This window comes from Pseudoliparis swirei, chromosome 6 (assembly GCF_029220125.1).
Source record: "Pseudoliparis swirei isolate HS2019 ecotype Mariana Trench chromosome 6, NWPU_hadal_v1, whole genome shotgun sequence".
Taxonomy (NCBI): Eukaryota; Metazoa; Chordata; class Actinopteri; order Perciformes; family Liparidae; genus Pseudoliparis; species Pseudoliparis swirei.
The window spans coordinates 5,496,475-5,516,970 of NC_079393.1; the positions used below are offsets into that span (position 1 = coordinate 5,496,475).

At 41.5% G+C, this 20,496-nt stretch overlaps 2 protein-coding genes and 1 non-coding gene across 7 annotated transcripts; 2 read left to right on the forward strand and 1 right to left on the reverse strand.

Annotated features, from left to right (window-relative positions):
* The first annotated feature begins 332 nt into the window (after nucleotides 1-332).
* LOC130195865 (polypeptide N-acetylgalactosaminyltransferase 2-like) lies at nucleotides 333-6,889 on the forward strand. 5 transcript variants are annotated; one of them, XR_008832132.1, is made up of 5 exons: nucleotides 333-601; nucleotides 2,901-2,964; nucleotides 3,528-3,638; nucleotides 5,008-5,127; nucleotides 5,212-6,889. XR_008832132.1 is itself a non-coding variant. In XM_056417599.1 (5 exons), the coding sequence occupies exons 3-5, from the start codon at nucleotides 3,543-3,545 to the stop codon at nucleotides 5,365-5,367; spliced, it is 372 nt and encodes a 123-aa protein (XP_056273574.1). In that variant the 5' UTR covers nucleotides 341-767; nucleotides 2,901-2,964; nucleotides 3,528-3,542; the 3' UTR covers nucleotides 5,368-6,889. The 5 variants fall into 5 exon arrangements, 4 of the variants coding, with proteins under 4 accessions (XP_056273574.1, XP_056273576.1, XP_056273577.1 ...); XM_056417599.1 differs by having other exon boundaries at nucleotides 341-767; XM_056417601.1 differs by lacking the exon at nucleotides 333-601 and adding an exon at nucleotides 2,336-2,518.
* Nucleotides 6,890-13,888: 6,999 nt separating this feature from the next.
* LOC130196020 (U2 spliceosomal RNA) lies at nucleotides 13,889-14,079 on the forward strand. The gene has a single exon (XR_008832169.1). It is a non-coding gene; the product is annotated as a U2 spliceosomal RNA (small nuclear RNA).
* A 2,885-nt stretch (nucleotides 14,080-16,964) lies between these two features.
* LOC130194944 (uncharacterized) lies at nucleotides 16,965-18,256 on the reverse strand. The gene is made up of 4 exons (XM_056416169.1): nucleotides 17,987-18,256; nucleotides 17,430-17,795; nucleotides 17,241-17,316; nucleotides 16,965-17,164 (listed from the first exon to the last, which is right to left on the reverse strand). Exons 1-4 carry the CDS (start codon nucleotides 18,254-18,256, stop codon nucleotides 16,965-16,967), a joined length of 912 nt encoding a protein of 303 aa, XP_056272144.1.
* Between the last annotated feature and the right edge of the window lie 2,240 nt (nucleotides 18,257-20,496).

The following is a 20,496-nucleotide window of genomic DNA, read 5'->3' on the forward strand; positions in this document are numbered from 1 at the left end:
ACGCAGTGTGTTTTTAGAGATACTTGGTTGCTACACGACACTGACGCTACAAACAATGAGCTTTAAAATATGACACATTGCTGTAGTAGTCGTTAAAATTAGTAAAGTATTCTACAGCAGTAACATGCAACATACACATCAATGCACAAGTAATACTAACACAGAAAAACATAATTGTGGAGAGGGACCATTTTACTGCACAATGACTACATCTCATACCCTAAGTACATTTCATATTTGTACTTAAGTAGGGGTTTTATTGCAGAACTTTTACTTGGAGTATTTAACAGTGTGATATAAATACTTCTATCAGTAGGCCTCCATTCCCTCTGTGCACTTCACACAGACTCGCACACTCGTTGCTCGTCCGTGTCGTCTCCCCGCCAGCAGGGGGCGATGAGAGCTCCACCGGACAGAGCGGACCGGCGAAGAAGACGGGGCTCGGGACAGAAGCTTGGAGCTCCCCGGCGGACGACTCAGGTGGTGCTCGGTAGTATCCGAGCGAAGACTTCGTCCACAGAAACCGTGAACCATGAAGAACGAGGGAATGGAGGGGACGGAGAGGTTCCTGAGCCCGGGCAGCGGCAGAGGCCTGCGGGCGGTGAGGCACTTCGCGGTGGGGGAGCTGGTGTTCGCCTGCCCTGCCCCATAAAGAATATAGTTTTTCGAATTGTCGTGAAGTAGAAGTATGCATAGAATGACATTCTTGAGTACTTAAATACTAGAGTAAATGTACCTGGTTACATTAACAACACCTCTGATCACAGGTATTGTGCTCATTCAAAGGAACACTTTCATACACACACGCCTCCTACTCGAGCTGCAGTTAAGGTTTTTAGAGCAGTAAAAGGTTAGGATGCTATTTATAGTTGTCCATGTGTCGAGCCACGAGATGAGAAGGCCAGGGGTATGGAGGACTTAAAATGACAAGTATAAATAAATAAATTAATGAATGCATGAATAAATACAAGAATAAATGAATGCTTAAATGAATGTATAAATGAATAAATAAATGTATAAATAAATAAATACAGGAATGAATAAATATAAGTTATAAATCAACAAGACATCATTAAATAAATATATTTCTGCATTTCTGTATTTCTTCATTTATTTATTTCTCTATTTATGTGTCCACACGTATTTCTTCATTTATTTATGTGTGACATTTACGTGTCCGTATATTCAAATGAGCTGGGCGGTCCGAACCTTTGTCTAAAGCATGATTGGTCACAGGAGTGTGATGCACCTGGTGTGTTGTGCTCTACTATTTCTGCCTGGCACATGACGCTGAAGTTGACTCGCTCAGCTCACCGTTAGCAGAAGTTAGCCTCGACAGCTTTTTGACTTCAGCCGTTTATCAATTCCAAGAACACTGAGTACAGACTCGTGTTCTTTTGGAGTCTGGTCTTTGGAGTCCAGACTCTCGAGGACGCAGGACGGTCTTTCTGGTCTTGTGACGTCACCACATCAACTGTTCTTGCGCATGAATTTACTCAAATTATTCACTGTAAAATTCTTTACAGTGGAGTAGAATGTGTTGCGGTGTTCACTGTTGTTTGGCGTAGGCTACGAATAAACGATAATAAATATACAACGTCTCGTAGCTTTCCTGACCCAGGGTCGCTACAATATGAAGTTATGAATCTTAACCCTCAGTCAAATTGACGTAACGTTATCTTTTAGTAAATAATAAACTCGTTGTGCTCTTTAGATCCTCAAAAACCTAATTATATCTCATGTTTAGCCGCTACGGAGACGTCAGAGCCAGCGGAGCATTTCAAAAAGTCCTGCCGAGATCAGTCTTCTCTCGGCGGCCACACAGCGCGCTGACCGCCCGGAGCTCAGAGGTCCCGCGAGCAATACCTCAAATCTCCGTCGCATATCCTTATTAGACTGAATCTCGATAAACCGACCACAGATTGCATGCTTAAACAACTAACTTCTCGGCTGAAAACATCCTTAAATTACATTCCGTGACTCAACAGTAGTATTTAGAACGTACAGACAAGAATGCATAATAAACGCTGTTCGTCTACAGATCCAAGTGCTAGGGATCGATTGCTTCTGTCTTGCTCCCTGACTTGACCAATCCTGTTCAACAATGAGGTTCGGACCGCCCAGCTCATTTGAATATACGGACACGTAAATGTCACACATAAATAAATGAAGAAATACGTGTGGACACATAAATAGAGAAATAAATAAATGAAGAAATACAGAAATGCAGAAATATATTTATTTAATGATGTCCTGTTGAGTTATAACTTATATATATTAATTGCTGTATTTATTTCTGTATTTATACATTTATTCTTGTATTTATTTATACATTTATTCATTTATTCTTGTATTTATTCATGCATTTATTTATTTATTTATTTATACTTAAGTCATTTTGAGTCCTCCATACAGGGGTGCATGTGTGTATTGGGGGTGTGTACATTTGCTCCAGTACAGTCAGAAACACGCTTTCTCTTTTTGTCATAGAGTTCTTTCATCAGACTTCTTTTGACAGGTATTTATTATTGAATTAAGCGAGGAAGTAATTGAAAAGTGTTCCTCTCGTGCACATGGAGTGGTTGGATTCAATTTAAGTTTTGTAAACTAATTAATTTCTGTTGGTGTTTGAGCTTATGTTTTGTCTCTCATTGATCGTCAGTTTAATAATTAAATAATATACTATTTAATATAATAAATACACCTTGTCTCTAAATACAGTGGGACAAGAGTCATGTCAGTACAAAAAGTTACATTTAGTTCCACGTAAGTCAAGTGAAAAACATCAGCTAAAGATGTACAGCTTGTTATTTCATGCATATAAATACTATTTAATCCTAATGACATCGGTGCGCTGATCTCAGCTTTAATGGAGGAACGTTTTTGTGTCTTCATTACAGGAGAGAAGACCTTTTTAAGTGTGGCAAATGTAAGCAGGCCTACTACTGCAATGTTGACTGTCAGGTAAGAGTCTTTTCTTCACTTTCATGGAGGGCGTGTTGTTCTTTGCCTTCTAGTCTGTGTGCCATTTGATTTTATTCCTGCTATTTTCAAATTGAAGGACACAAACCTATGAGTATCTTTAGACTTGTATGACTTATTTTTGGATGCTTCCGTACGTCTAGCGACAAAAAGATGAATATTTTTGCTTCACCGGTACGACAGAATAACTAAACATAATACATTATATTGTTCTTGTGACCCATCTTTGAGACCTCGGACCACAAATTGAGAACCGCTCCGGCAGAGCAACATGCAGGAGGCAGCCAGCTAGAGACGGAGGGGACCACACGGTCATGCTGCTGTTGCTATGACAATATGTCTGTCCTGCCTCTATATATTTGTGGGTTTCATGCCACAAAACGCACTCGGTGCACTGCAGTAAAACTGAGGGTTCTTCTTGTGTGCGTGTGAGGAAAGAGGGATATGATGGGATACGTGTGTCAATAATTGATCAATGATTACATAATTTATCAATCTATTGTATTCATGCTATCTTTTCTTCTCACATCCCCGTGTGTATACAGAGAAGCGATTGGTCCATGCATAAGCTGGAGTGTGTGGCGATGTGTGCCTACGGGGAAAACTGGTGTCCATCAGAGACCGTCAGACTGGTGGCGCGAATCCTCTTGAAACAGGTAAATGTGTCAACATGGCGTGTGAGAATGTGACCGAAAGGTTGACACAAAGTTTAATACATTTAAACAACATTTTGAAGTAGATGGAGTCAAGCGTCTGGCTTGATGAGGTCATTTTATGAGCGAAACCATATTTTATGCAATCGACCAGCCGTAAGCTGCAAAGACGAAACTCATCTCAGTTTAATTTGTATATATTTGCATGAGTAGTGTCATATGACAATCATGGCTGTCATGCTTTTGCTAGTCATGAATAACTGTTCCGAAATGTAATATTAGTTTTGGCCACAGCTAACAGAACAACGACATCAAAGCAAGCGCTACTTTTGCAAAGTGAACATGTAGCTCGTGAATGATTGCAATAAAATCTAGCTTGAAATGAACAGACGCTGTTTTTAATTGGACATGTGATTGACAATGCAGCTCTTTAGGTAATATCCAAGGAGGCGTGTCTTGATGCTCGCTAATAAGTCTTTCTGTGGGTGTCAGTTATGCTGTAGAGCAGTGGTCCCCAAACTCCGGCCCGCGGGCCGAATCCGGCCCGCCTCCCCATGTGGACCGGCCCCCTGAACAATACCAGAGATGCGTTCCGATTTATTATTTTTTTCACCTGGCCCGCTGCCGTTGAGATTGCAGTGAGACGCGGAGAAAATGTGGAGTGGTGCTCTTCACAATAAAACATCTTTGATGGGACGTGTCGCGTCTCGGCCAATCAGCGTTCAGATGTCCACAGCGTTTGGGAAGTTAGGTTAGCTTGGATGTTAGTCCGCTACATCTGCTGCCGTCACGCTGCACGGTGTAGCAATACTAACAAAGTACCCGTACGTTCAAAACGATGTGATTTAGCATATTTTTAGTATCGATACTTCATTAAAAGAGCGATCAGAGCGCACGCGCTGCTCCGTTAAATGCTGTCTGCACGCGAGCGTGAGTGATGCGCGCGCACCACTGAGCCGTGATGCGCGCGCATAGGTGAGCACACTCACTTCTCACTAGCACCCCCCCCCCCCCCCCCCCCGGCTGGCCCTCCAGCAGACGAGGCAAACGTTATGTGGCCCTCACAGGAAAAAGTTTGGGGACCCCTGCTGTAGAGTGCTATATGACACCGACATCAAGTCACCCGACATCGTTTCTCTATTGCAGTTTGTTGCATCGGTGCAGTACAAATAAAAAGCCGTCGGCTATCAAACGTTCATTCTGGATTGATGTTCTCACTCTTGATGTGCAGAGCTTCAACACATCAAATAAAACATCAGATGTTTGATAGGAAGCGACTCGCGGATCATTGCGCGCGCAGGACGTCCCTAACCCCAGTGTGTCGGCACGCAGCAGTGCGTTCCTACTAATGTGTGTGTTCCTTGGTGTGAAGGAATGGGCCCTGACCAAGGATAAGTCGGTCAAACACATGGACCTGTGTCTGACCGTCGTGGACCGGACGGCTGCCTCCCTCATAAAACTACAAGCCTGTCGAGAGAACGACGCCAGACAGGTAGAGATCCGCACTTTGCCTCGGCCTGTTTACCACAGCGTTGCTCTCCCCTGCTCGTGCCGTGACGTTGTTGTGTTTCCCCAGAAATGGGAGCAGATCGAGTCCAACGCCAAGCTCCGTCACGTGGGCAGTGACCTCTGTCTGGACAGCCGCAGCGCCAGGATGGGCGGACTCACCGTGGAGGTCTGCAGCCCGAGCCTCAACCAACAGTGGAAGTTCACCCTCAACTTACAATCATAGGGGGGGGGCGCCACCAACCCCGGAAGAGCTGGATAATGGATAGACACACCAACGGACTCTGAAACGCGGATAAAGAGATGGACACAGACTTGAGGAGAAAGACCGACTTGATGGATAAATGGATCCCTCTCGCTCCTCCTCTTCCTCCTCAGAGGTGCAGACAGTCGTCTATACACCTCTCCCCCACCCTCACCACGATAACCAAGAGCCACACCTCCTGGGGGAGGGGCTTGTAGAATGGAGTAAACAGGAACCTGACAGTTGTTGGTGGATGGATGGTGACAGTGATGATCATGAGGCTTTCCATCTAAACCACATACCTGTGTTTTTTCATTGATGGGTTCCAGAGGCTAATTTTGTTCTTTTTACTTTCTTTAATGCTGGTGAGGTAGAACTCCTTTTTTACTTTGTAATTATTTTTAATTTTAATTTTTTAAATTTTTTTATGTCTTGCTGTTCACCCTTTGCGAAGGTTTCGTAGGAGTTTTCTTCGTTCTTGAAAGAATGGGACGTTGGTGTTGTTTCTCCTCTGCGCTGCTCTCTCTCTCTCTCTCCACCACACAGAGCCCGAGAGTCCGTAAGGGCAGATGGAGGCTTGTGGTTGTGGTGTGGAGGGACGTGAAGGGAGGAAATGGACTCGAATCCTCGAGCTGTTCCTCTTTTTACTCATTTGTTCACAGGATCAACAGAGGAAATAGAGGCAGAGAGAAGAATGATGTGATTTCTGCTTTGATTTCGACAGAGTTTTTCCTTCAGCTTGTGTCTTGGGATGAGGGGGGGGTCCGGAAAAGAGCTTCTCTGCTTTGGATGGGGCCCGACATCGATTCGGGTTTGGCCGGCCAGGAAGTGTCTTGAAGCCACCCCTCAGGATTTACCGTCTGTCGTCCGGCTGTAGCACTGGCTGCCGCAGCATCTTCGCTTCTACACCGTTATGTCTCTAAAGAAACAATACACAGAAGAAGAAAACAAATCTCCTCACAAAAAAAAATCTCTTTTTGTTGTTGTTGTTGTTTACTTTTGTCAAAAAAAAGATGGAAACCAAATTTCAGATGGATGTTTTTGTGTTTCAGGAATACCAGATGAGTGATTAAAAGAGTTTTTTCTTTACTTACTCTCGCTGCTCTCTAACTGCTCCCCTGCGGAGCAGCTCACTTTATACATCTTCTTTTCCTGCACCGATATATATTTCTTTGCCTGTGTCTAATATTGCCGTTGTCGGAAGGTTACCGTCTAATGATCACACCCAAACAGGAGTCAATGTTGCAGCTTGTTCCCTAGAGGTAAACGGGGTGTTGCAAATAGGATAATTGTAACATTTATAATGTACTTTCAACATAACACCCGCTCTTGCATGGCAATAGAATTTATTGTTGAACCAGTCTTATTCTTGTGAAGTTGAAAAGATTGTTTATTTTACTTTTTTATTATGTCCATGTTATGCGCAGAGGGAATTACTGTAATAATGAAGTGGGCCAGCGCCTCGTTTTTTTTTTTATTGGGTGATTAAATGTTTACATCTTTAGCACAACGTGCCAAGGGTTTCCTTCCAGTTCTCTGTGTGAAGAAGAATAAGAAGAGTTAAAAGTCTTTGGAAATGCAGAATGAGACGCAGAGAACTCTTTTGCACATCGGCGGATCGTATATATGTTGTGCATTTCAAGTCTCAGTTAGACCTGCAGGACATGCCTTCATGCTGATTTGATGTCCATCTTGGTTACGGGCGTCTTCATCAGCAGGGGGCGTAACACTGGACCGCAGTCGCTCTTCATACTCATTGTGTTTTGAAGGAAAACAATAAATGGCTGAATTGTATGGACTATACAAAGGAGGGGTAAAGGTCAAGCTTTGTGTTGCCCTAAAAACAAGGAGCAGTTTCTTTTTTAATGATTGTACTCAGAAGAGGTATGTCTTCCCCCTTCATTCCACCTTAAATCCCCTTTTAGGATTAACAGAAGAGCCCTCTGACACGTGGAAAGCCGTCCTGAGACGTCCAGCTCAGGGTTCCTCAAGCTCCTCCATCTTTTGCGACTAGTGGCTGTAACGTTGTGTGTGTGTGAGTCGGGGCATGAGAGGGTCTTTACACACACACACACACACATGACAGACAAAACTGTACTGTAAGTGTCTTCAACCAGTAAAGGCAGATAAAAAGGTGAAATGGTAAATCAATGGTTTAAATGGGTTATGTGTTTTCAAAGAGGACAGTGGCGTCATTGAATAACTGGTGGGGGATATAGCACGAGGGGTCACACGTGTACAAGTGTATGTACATACATATACAGTACTGTGTACTCTGCTGCGGTTCCTAGTTTTTTTTGTCAGAAAACTTGACAGCGCTTCTAGCTGTCCCGTTGGATACTGCAAAAATTAAACTTTGAATGAGGCGAAATTATTAATTTAAATAAATGCATTTTTGTTTATTATAATAATATATATATATTTATATATTTATATTTATTTAGATATATATATAATATATATATATATGTTCCCATCTGTCAAACGTGTGTTAATTATGCAGCATTGTGGGCATTATATTTAAAAAATGGTAGACCTAATTAATTAATTAAGTAATTTTAATCGGCCCTGAGCACCTCAGAGATCAATTATCTGGTGATGTGGATTCTGTAGATGGCATTGCCCTGGCATCCAACACCACTGTAAAGAATCTTGGCGTTATCTTTGATCGGGACTTGTCCTTTAACTCCCACGTAAAGCAAATCTCAAGGACTGCATTCTTTCATCTACGTAATATTTCAAAAATCAGGCACATCTTGTCTCAAAAAGATGCAGAAAAATTGGTTCACGCGTTCGTTACTTCGAGACTGGATTACTGCAACTCCTTATTATCAGGCTGCTCTAATAAATCTCTTAGGTCCCTCCAGTTGATCCAGAATGCTGCAGCTCGTGTTCTCACTAAAACTAAGAAAAGAGATCACATCACTCCTGCACTAGCTGCTCTGCACTGGCTCCCAGTAAAATCAAGAATCACTTTTAAAATTCTTCTCTTAACCTACAAAGCCTTGATTGGTGATGCTCCATCATATCTTAAGGAGCTTGTCGCACCTATATTGCCCCACTAGAGAGCTGCGCTCACTAAATGCGGACTACTTGTAGTTCCTAGAGTCTTAAAAAGTAGAATGGAGCCAGAGCCTTTAGTTATCAAGCTCCTCTTTATGGAACCAGCTTCCAATTTCAGTCCGGGAGGCAGACACAGTCACCTCGTTTAAGAGTAGACTTAAGACCTTCCTCTTTGACAGAGCTTATAGTTAGGGCTGAATCAGGTTCACCTGGTCCAGCCCCTTGATATGCTGCTATAGGCTTATAGCTGCCGGGGGACGTTTTAGGATGCACTGAGTACCTATCTCCTCTTTTTTCTCTCCTTAAGGATGAATTTTCATCTCTCAATCACACCTTACTAACTCTGCTTTCTCCCCGGAGTCCTTTTGACTTCACGTCTCATGGGGTCATCGGACCCTATGAGACGGCATAGATCCTATCTGCCTGATGGATCGTCTGGGTCGTGGAATTCCTGCTCATGACTATGCCACTGTCCTGTTGAGACTCCGCCCACTGTTGAGACTCCGCCCACTCCTCCTCCCCACCGCCATCTGCCTGATGGATCGTGGAGGTCTCCATCGTGGAATATGCCTACTATGAACTATTCATACACTCTGTCATATTCATTGAATGTATTTTAACTCTAAATCTGTCCTTCTGTACACATTACATATATTGCATCTGTCCATCCTGGAGAGGGATCCTCCTCTGTTGCTCTCCTCCAGGTTTCTTCCCTTTTTTTCCCCCTGAAGGGTTATTTGGGAGTTTTTCCTGGTCCGATGTGAGGTTTTGGGGCAGGGATGTCTATGTGTACAGATTGTAAAGCACTCCGAGACAAATTTGTAATTTGTGAAATTGGGCTATACAAATAAACTGAAACTAAACTGAAACTCATATTGTGGTCCTAATACCCACATAATACACTGAACACTATTCTGTAATGACTCATCTAAGTATCTGCTAAGCCCTAAATATGAGAACAATTCAGTTGGGTAATATTACCTCTGGCACAGACACATTACTGGGCAAAAGAGATAATGTAGTGACACATTTACAGTGCATTGTGCATGTTTGGTCCCAAATAGTGTTCTGTACCAACTGGAGAAGATATCTGTGCTTCTGCACCGAATCAGGTTGTTCCTCTGAGATAACATGAACAACCAAAGTATGTGGTCGTTGCTGAACAGGTCTTTTTCCATGCTGCTATAACAGTTTGCACTCTTCTGGGAATGTTTTCCAAAAGACTTGGTCACATGGCTGCAGAGATTTGCCTCGTGCATTAAGGTTGGATACTTGTTGAACAAGTCCTGACTCCTAGTCGGTGTTCCTGTTCGTCTCATATAGGTGTTGGATGGGGTTAGGGTCAGGGCTCTCTGCAGGCCAGTCAAGATCTTTAAACTCCAAAAAACATTTCTTTATTGACCTTGCTTCGTTCACAGGGGGCGCTGTAGTATTGTACATGTGCCATTGTCTCAACAGTTGTCCCTTGGGCAGGTGTTAAATTATACATCAAAACAACAATAACTAGAATGGGCACTCGGTAGAGCGCATACCTTCGCATATCACAAGATTGGGCATTGAATTATGAACATTTTGGCATTAGTTGCATGCCAATTGGACAAAAATATATCGTGCTATGGTAAAAAAAAAGATGTTGACCTTTCCATGACCTTGACCTTGAACTTTGACCCGATTGATCCCAAAATCGAAACAAATGGTCCCCGGATAATAACCAATCATGCCACCAAATTTCATGCGATTCGGTTCAATACTATTTGAGTTTTGCGAATAACACGCATACAAATAAATAAATAAATACACGGCGATCAAAACATAACCTTCCGGCATTTTCAATGCGAAGGTAAAAACAAAACATGTAAAATTAAAACAGGCAAAAGCAGGAAAACATGAAGACGCTGAACAGTGTTAGAAAAGCTTTGAGGACCGGGACATGTACAATGCAGGCAATTCTTACAAAACAATGTGAAACAGACAGTTGAAACCCAATCACACTTTAAAAAGAAGAAATAGACTATGTTAAATTAGATAACAAACATTGACAAAAAGCAAAGAAAAAGACAGCAGACAAGGCAATATATTAATTATCTACTTTCCTTATCTGACATCGCAGGCCCGACTATATTCTCTGCTTCACAGAACAAGTTGAATTCACTCTAATACCTCAGTCAACAATCACTGACTGACATTTATACAACTCCATCTTTATTCACACTCATGGTTTCCATCTTCTTGACTCATCTAATCTCTTCGGTCAGTCTAACTTTGTTTTATGTGTTATTTAATGTCAATCGCTCTAGCCTACTCACAGTCAACGCCATTTTGAGCGCCAGCCGGCAGCATGGCACCGGCACCGAAAACTAAATCCTTTAAAGGTGGAGCTGAAAAAGCTCAGGGAGAAAAAGGAGATATTTACAAATCTCTGACTTGGAAACGACCAACTGGTGATGGTGATATGATGGTAAATTGTGGCGTTGACTTGGCCAAAGTTAGCTTGCTTTTCACAGATGAGGTAACGTTCCCTACAAGCTAGCCCAGCTAATGCTAGCTAGATAAATGTCCAAAATTGAGTGTTATGATCTGGTCAAGTAAGAAAGCTAGCGCTGTTGTCATCATCAAGATTATCTAATTCAACATGTTAGCCGTAGTCACTTGTAGATGTAAAGAGGGAAATCTTATAATTTCTAATAACTTGTGTCAAATAACGCTTAAGTTAACCAGCTAGCTTGTTATGCTAAAATCACCGTGTTGCACACAACACTAACATTATAAGCAATGTTAATATGTTCTCCAGATTGAACCCAGGGCCAGACAGTAATTCGCACAGAAAAGTATTCTTGCATACATGACATCTAAGCTGTAGTTTGTGAAACTCAGCGAGCTGTACACTGGAGTGCTCCAAAAACTGTGCACCTGTATCTTATTTACATCCATGAAGTTTTTAAAGAATAAACAACTGTTTTGATGTACACTACATATGTATATGTTTAGGGTGAAAATACAGGTAAAGTACTACAGACCAGGAATTGTGACGCCTCTGTTTACGGATGACGTGCTGCTTCTGGCATCAGACACATGAGCTCCTGGGGAACGGGCACAGGTCTCTTTACAGATGGAGATGCAGGGGCTGCAAGGAGAGAAGCATCACACAACTAGAACGGGCACTCGGTAGAGTGCATACCTTCGCATATCACAAGATTGGGCATTGAATTATGAACATTTTGGCATTAGTTGCATGCCAATTGGATAAAAATTGACCGCTATGGTAAAAAGAAGATTTTGATGACCTTGACCTTTGACCCCAAAATCTAATCAAATGGTCCCCGGATAATAACCAATCATCCCACCAAATTTCATGCGATTCGGTTTAATACTTTTTGAGTTATGCGAGTAACACGCATACAAATAAGTAAATAAATAAATACACGGCGATCAAAATATAACCTCCCGCATTTTCAATGCGAAGGTAATAAGAATCAATTCATGTTTTATAACTAAGAGGAGCACAGTGGAATTAGGACAGATAATGTTTCAATGAATGTCCACACTGTTGATACATTTACCATCTCCTGGTGAACCCTGAGCCTTGGCTGCTGCTGCCAGTGTAGCAGATGGTACTGCAACAGGGAAACCTTTGTTTGTTATTACCTTCGCATTGTAAATGCGGAAGGTTATGTTTTGATCGCCGTGTATTTATTTATTTATTTATTTGTCTCAAAAAGTATTGAACCGAATCGCATGAAATTTGGTGGGATGATTGGTTATTATCCGGGGACCAGTTGATTAGATTTTGGGATCGATCGGGTCAACGGTCAAGGTCAAAGGTCATGAACAGGTCAACATATTCTTGAATCGCATGAAATTAACCATTTGATCCAAATGGTTCATAATTCAAGGTCAAGGTCAACATCTTTTTCTAGTTCATATTTTGACAGTACACAAACACTACTGTTAGTAAAGGCAGAAAGTATCTTTACTTCACCTGCTTTTTTTCAGCCAAATCAAAGTCATTGGGAATAGTCACTGGTTTGGTTTGATCCTAGAGTCAAAGTCAGCATACAAGAGCAGCACATTGAGAAAGGATGGAATTATACACGGTATTTGTGGCATTTTTGTTGCCTGGTCTGAATCAGGTATGCTGTTTACTCATGGAGACTAAGGTGATGTGGTTTTTCATTTATTGTATGAAAACAAAAATACATTCATGTATCATTTGTTTTGATAACATGTTCTATATGAATAGATTATTATAATGGGTTGAATAGCAACTATTAAAATGTGCTGACGGTCTGCTTGAAAAACACTGTTGGTTTCTAAAACGTTTTAACTGAAGGCAATTGTATTTTGTGTTCAGAATATAATATCACTACATCCAGATAGCTATAGCACAGCTCCAGATGACGTCATTTTGCACACGGTCAAGCGCAGACGAGACATCGCTGCGGTTGGAGCAGGAACACCTCACCAATTAGCATTTATGAAGACAACCTCCAGTAAGTTCATTTTGACTAAATACCTCGACATATTATATGGAAACAATAGAGCATACTTTATGAAAACAACCACTCTCAGGAACCAAGTAGTGTTCGGCTCTTTAGAGGTGTTTCACCGCAGCACCTGTGTGTTGATCGTGCTAACCGCGAGCTAACGGTTAGCAGCGAAGTTAATGATAGCTGCGAGCTAGCCCGTCTCAATAAAATGTCTTGTTTTTATGCTGCATTTGTAATTCGCAGAGTAAAAACTAAGTCGTGTCAATACTTGCATTCGTCGGGCTGTCATGCTCGCTTCAGTTTAACTTTGGTGTAGACTTGGTTATCTTTGTTCCTATCACAGTATTATAACACGAGATAATCCGGTAATACATCTTATTCTGCTATTTCAGCGGTTTACAACTTAATTCAGGACTATAAATGGTGTGCATAATTTACTAGGACGGTAACGGTACACATTTGGACGATGGCCTCTTCTCCATTATGGTCTCCTGTATGTTTATATTCTGTTTTGGATGATGTTATATGAGGGTTTCTTCTGTAACTGAGAGGCTGAAGACGGTGACATGTGCCGTTAGCTCTGCTCTCCACTAGAGTTACATCACTTTTTCTCAACCTCACAACTCAATGACGCGACATTTAAGAAATTACTTACTTTTATAAACATCACATAAATCCCAACGTGTCTGCAAGTCGGGAATTAAATGTATCGTGTTTCTACTTCCTATTGGACGACAGCTTGCCACGTGTCCGGAAATAAACAACAAGACAAAGCTGCGAACACGAGTTTAAAGTAAATATCACAAACAAAACGACTCCAGTGGTACACTATTACTATTGTACATTGTTCCTGTTTATAATGGTGCTAAACAAAATAAAGAGTTAATTTCCCGTCCCATCAGAGAGATTGACTGTGTGTAGCATTGGGTCCTCCTCTGCTGCAGCGTCGTGTTATCGCTTCTCGGCCTTTTGGCTAAGATCAAGTGTAGTATCTGTTCTTATCAGTTTAATATCTGATACGTCCCCTACCCGGGGACCATATATTAAATTGATTTTTGGAATAGGGAGATGGAATAGGGGCTTGCTCCGTCCACTCCACGCATCGACCTGGTATTGCAGTACCTCCAGGAACGGTGCACCCCCTAAATGTGTCTAAAATAATATAATTAAAACTACCACGAGCTCCCTTAGAGGTATAATATGTCGTATTACATGCAGTCTATGTCATGTTCAGATGCTCTAACTCTATTTTAAGTATGAGATTTAAATTGCTGTTATAGGTGTTTAATTGCTGAGTGAGACACTGGCAGGGTTCGTACGGTCATGGAAAACCTGGAAAAGTCATGGAAAAAACTTAAATCATAAAAGTTTTGGAAAAGTCATGGAAATTTGTTATAATCACATGTTCATTTACGGCGAGTTTGAAATAATATGTTTTTAGAAAGAAAGACGCTCAAAACATGAGCCGGCGTACCCTCTCAATACGCAACATTTTCAACATTTTGGATGTTTATACCGAGATTTAAGTTTGGTCATGGAAATGTGGTTTAAAGTCCTGGAAATCCATCGGTCAAAATGTGTAAGAACCCTGCACTGGGTTTAATTTAATACATTCACAGTTCAGTAAAAAAAGAACACATTCATTGATTTATTCACACTGATTACATCTGTTGTTGGACTTCACAATACTAATTTTACAAGAGGAAACATTCTGACGCTCCGTTTTCTCGTGTGATTTCACACAAACACATATATATATAAAAAGTAAAGTAATCTAAGACTTCTCATTGTTATTATTTAGCTGTTAGCCAAACACAGAAACATACACTTTGTTCAAATTGTTGTAAATTCATCGCTAAACCTAAAACAGTCTTAATACAACAGACCTGCAATAAATCCTCCCTTCATGATCCTGTTCAGTCTATTGTTGAACTGTATTCTGTATATTTGCTGAACAACCAGCGTTGTTCACACTCCAGACCAGTAGATGTCAGTAGCGCACCAGCAGTGAACAAAGAAACAGGAAGTGGTTGTAATGTGAGCGAAGCAGAGAACATGTGATTTTATTCTTTCCTCTGAATTTAAAATGTGGATCAAACTACTTTTAACAGCAGTTTTATTGAGCATAGTCTTATCTGACCTCCCTGTTGAACTGTTCCTCATTTGTTGAAGATGAATCGATACAGCTGGTGATTTTAGGTTGGCTTTTGATATGTAAATACACCATTGCATGGTGGGAAATATGACCATAATGTCTCAAGTAAAATGTAAATAATCGTTGTTAACCTTGTACACTTAGCTTTCCTCCAAGTTGAGTTTCTGTAGGTTATCAGACCTCTTATAGTCTGTATTATTGTTAATATATATTATATGTTCAGCACCATCAGTCAACACGTGTGTGTTGAAGAAACTCTCACCCCTCGGACGTACAACTCATACTTACCTACTGGCAGGAGATGATCAAGAAGGAGAAGGTTCACCCAGGGCGAGGCGCAAGCTTGGCCATCAGCTGAGCTGACCTCTGCGCTCTGGGTGCGGGTGCGCCATGCCAATGCAATTTGATTGTACGTGGGTGGCTTAGTCTACGGGAAAAACGAGATCAGTGTCCCCCCTGAAGGCAAATTCTTTTGCACGATATAATACGTACGTTCAGGGTGCCTTCAGGTGTTTCTCTGATCTGGATAAAATAAAATGGGCAGGATGATGGATGGCCAACCTAAACACTAATGCATAAGCAGAATTTTTTTATTTTTTATATTCTATATAATCTACAAATTAACTACTACAGAAAGCACACTGTTACATGTCTGTATATGTTATTACCCGGTTTCTATGTGTCTATGTCACGTGTACTACTATGGACTAACATTGTTATACACAGCTGCTTTACAGGAGACAGTGTAAACAGAGTCCAACCCGGCACTGGAAAGTATGCACACAAGATTCATGACATTTAGGGAATTGGAAGGAGTCCACTGGAGGAGTCTAGAGTCTAGAATAAGCCTCGCTGTTGACATCATCTGTATTGATTCTGTATGTGTGATTTGCCTTTTCATTTTGTAATTAGCTTTTTAATGGATTACTGTTGAAGCCATAATACAATTGTGCTATGAATACAGAATCTCAAGTTTATTTGTGTTGGCAAATTGTGTCATTAATTCAGGACTGTACTGTTTTTTCCTATTAAAAACACTTTATTTAAAAACAAAATGATACTTGTCACCTTTCTTTTCAAATTCAGGCAAATAGTTTTATATTTCTGAGGCTGTTTCATGTTTTGTTTTACAAAATGATCTGATGATATTGTAATATAAGCATATGCACTTATATGTGTAATCTGTCACTATATATCCATGTTCCTATTCTTCATGAAAACAAATACACCCCATATCAATATTCATTAGCTGATATTCCTCAACTCGATGTTACTGTAACACTTACCACTTTATTGAATGAAGGGCTTGAAATGGAGAACAGTCTGAAAAAACACTTTTAATTTAGATTGCATGACAATGTAAATGATTTACAATATGCACAAAAAAAGCATGACAATATAGAAACAAAATACTAAATACTAATACTAAAATACTAAATATACAGAGGAAACTAAATAGATACACAAGGCAGTGACTAAAGTGAATTTCAAGCCGGTTAAAGTGTCCAGGAAAACAAAGTGCCGAGTGCCAAGACCTCCAGCGATCTACTGCAGTTTGCTGTGCAGCCTGACAGCAGCGGGAAGGAAGGACTTGTGGTCTGCATGACAATGTAACATGTTTACAATATTCACAAGTATGTACATGACTCAAATATTTGTGAGTGTGTGTATGAGAATCTAATTTGCAGTTATTGCTCCAGTTTATCCACAACAGATGTGAAGTGTTCATAGCTGTTGTACACAGTTCTGTTCAGACCTTTGGATGTGGACATCAACTTGACAGGGCAGAAAGTCTTTTTTGTAATACTTTTTATGTCCCTGGGTCGCTTGTCCACAGCATGAACAGACTGGGAGACTCTGTACCCGCGACACCTTTAAGTCCACTGCTGAGGGCTGTTCCGCCACCCTTCCGCTTGTACTGCGTAGACCTCGCCCAGTATGGCGGGCTCATGCTGTTTCCTGCGGACAGTGGGATCAGGCTGTTTCGGCTGCTTGGTCCCTTCTGTAGGACAGGAACCCTGGGAATGGCTGCTAGTCTTTCCCAGGCGTGCAGCCTCTTCAGAGTTGAGCAAGTCTAAGAAAATATTGTTTAGTGTTATTGTATTTTCTCGTAAAAGTTTTGATGTCTATTACTTATGTATCTCTCTTACCTTCCACAGCCTGGCTTGCAGCAACCAGTTCAGCCTCATCATTTGGCCATGATGACACATCACACCTGGTGCTAACCTGTGGTTAATGGACAACAAATGTAAAGTAACTATCAACATGTTATGACGTAGCAATTTTGAAATAAAAAAAATCTCCAAAGCACTTTAAATAATAAATAAATCAACCCTCACTTGGTCCTTCTCCTTGATGAACCTCCTGAACCTCTTCATCTGCACGCTGGTGATGTGGGTCACTGGTGTGTGCAGCCACCTCCTCACAGAACTGTGGGCCTTCTGAGTGAGCTCCCTCTGCTCAGCACTGACCTGCTCTGGCCGGTCCTCCTGGGCGAGGTACTGGCTGTAGAGCTCCCACATCTCCTGAAAGGTGTGATGCTCAAACCCTCTCTGGCCGTAGATACACCTGTCGATGTGGGCCTCAAGCAGACTGGAGACTTGTGGGAAGCTCTCAGCATCCTCGGTGAGGAAGTCCTTCACCCACTGGTTCCCCACCTTTCCCTTTGTCTGTTTGTTGTCTCCAGTCTGTGCTTGTCCAGCATGCTGGAATCATATACATCAACTTAGTACTTGTATCATTAATATCACTGAGATAATGTGGGAAGATTAATAAACACGGATGATAGTTTTGTTGAAACATATATACAGATAATTTATTTTAAGCATGCCATATGCATTGCACTAAAATGCATGATGATGGTATTAATATAATAAAGATAATATAACATGCTTACTACTTCATGTAGCCCACATCGTTGGCGAGCCAGTGGAACGGAGCATTTCCATACTGGCGAATGGAACCACCAGCTCTCCCAGACACAGCTGGCCGATGGGCGGGGCCTTCTGCTCGAAGAAGCTTCTCGGCGTGGCCAGGGCCGAGGTCGGGTGGAGCAGCTCCTGTGGGGGGTTGGGGAAGACCTTTCTTTTCTCCCTGACGTCCCAGGCCTCTTTGGTGGCGATGATGACGGCCTGCTGACGATGTCCAGGAGCATCTGGGTTGACATGGCGATCGTATGATGGGGTTCGCCATTTTCTAAAGTAACTCAAATACACTTGTAGAGAAACACCACGACAACAATATAGTGTTATTATTGTTAGGTATTGTTATGTTATAATCATTAATTACTAATACAACAATGAACGTCAGAGTACAATAGGCCACAATATTGCCCTGATTACAGCTCCTCAGAATAGAGATCTCTGGGAGAGAGTTATTCTAATGTTATAACTCATATATCATCATAATAACTCCTGGCCGAGAAAGACTGATTCCACTGAAATGTTATGGACTTTTCAGCTTGTTTTACGGTACATTCACGGGAAAACATTCAAGTGTGCATGCAATCTTACCAGTAAGATATCAGAAATATGGAACTACTTTTATTCCATATTCTGTAATCTCACGTCATATCCACAGCCTGGGAAGAAGTGCAGCCTTCCAGATAACACTGGAGACAAAAAAACACGCTGACAGAAGTAGTTGTAGCTCTTAAATGCTCTTGTCTTGGTTATTATAAACACTCCTACTTCATGCAGGTGTTTCTGAAGGCAGGGAACAATGTAAACCTTCCAAAATACTGTCTGCCTAACTTCTAAAACACTGGATAATAGTTGATGATCAGCTGATTAGTGAGTGACGGGTTATTTATGGATGCAAAATTGAATTTTGCGTTGTTAATAATGACTGGAGAGATTGATTCTCTTTAGAGACCGAGACAACGTAACCGGACCGGCGCGCTCAAGCACGCGAACAGTGTGCTCAGAGTTAACGGGTTAAAACAATGTGGATATTGACAGTAGTGAGTATAGCAAATAAAATCTATACTTTATGAGGTATGTTGTCGAGACGCTCACCGTGAACTAGTAGTAGGGCAAAGTCACGGCAGCTTGTTATGTTGAAGGATAGCGAGCTAGCTAACGACTCGGTCCACGACCAAAAGACAGTTGGGACAATTATGTAAACAGTGATGGTTATAAATACTGTGAAGAATATATGAATTCAGTCTCACCAGGAACACTGTAGTTCAGCGCGGCAGGTAGCGGTAGATTCGGAACGCTAAATTCCGATTTCTTCCTACTTAATATTCATGTTGTTGCAGCTCGACATGTGATTGGTAGTCTACGGTCGAATCCGAAGATCTGATTGGAAGTCTACGGTCGATCTGACCAATCACAACGCTTAACTGTCTACGGTCGACTGTAGACTTTGCACTACTGTAGACTCGAGCTCTGCGAACTTCTCAAATGTAGAAATCTCGACTGCATAATTTGTGGTAGTGGGGGACTGCGTTCGCGCTCTCCCCTGATAAAGTGTTCAATATTAATCCAATAATCACCATCACCAAAGTATAAATCTTTTGGTTCTGACCAATAATCCAACCACTTTACTTGCTGTTAATATAATTAGTCAAAAGATAGTTTTCTTGACAGCTCTGAGTAGTTAGCTATTACAGTTTTTCTCCATTGCTTTGGCTCAATTCTTGAAACAGAATTGACATTCTCAAAACAACTCGTGCAAACCTCCAAACCACTGGGCACTTGTTCATAACAGATTTGAATTTCTCATTCCTTTAATCAAATTGCAATTGTTTTAGAAACTCCTTGCAAATGACAAGTACAATTGCCTACAGCTTGCACACATTTCAAATGATTTAGCACATCTGTGCAAACGGTGAGGGACAATTGCCTTCAGTTAGCCCAATTACCAATTGAATACATCTTGCTGGTCTAAACTGACTGTTGCTTCTCAGTCAAGTGGTTGTTCTCTGCAAAACATCTTGGCATAATTTCCTTGTGTACATCATCACCTGCACAATAGTTCACTCCACTGTCAAAATCGTTCAGGCACATAATACCATGAAAAACATCATGCTATATTCTGTAATATGGATCTCTTGGATCATCGGCTTCATTTTCAGGTGCAACTAGAACTTTACTAATCAAGGAGTACATGAGCATCGGACTCTAAACCAGAGGTCCCTTCTCCAGGCAATGGATGCTGCTTGTGCCGATGTCACAGCAGATGGTTGCGGCCTGCACGGCGATTCTTCCCCCGTTGCATCGCAAGGGAGAACATCAGATGCGATGTTGACGAAAATCTGTGGCCAGACAGACGTGAGCGCGAGGATGAGCAGGAGAGTGAGGATGAACTCCAGCTTTGAGCTTCAGCGTTGCTTTACTTTCCAACTGTATGTTTTGTTACAGTAGTGTAGGCTATACTTAATTTTATTTTTGATGTGCTTTT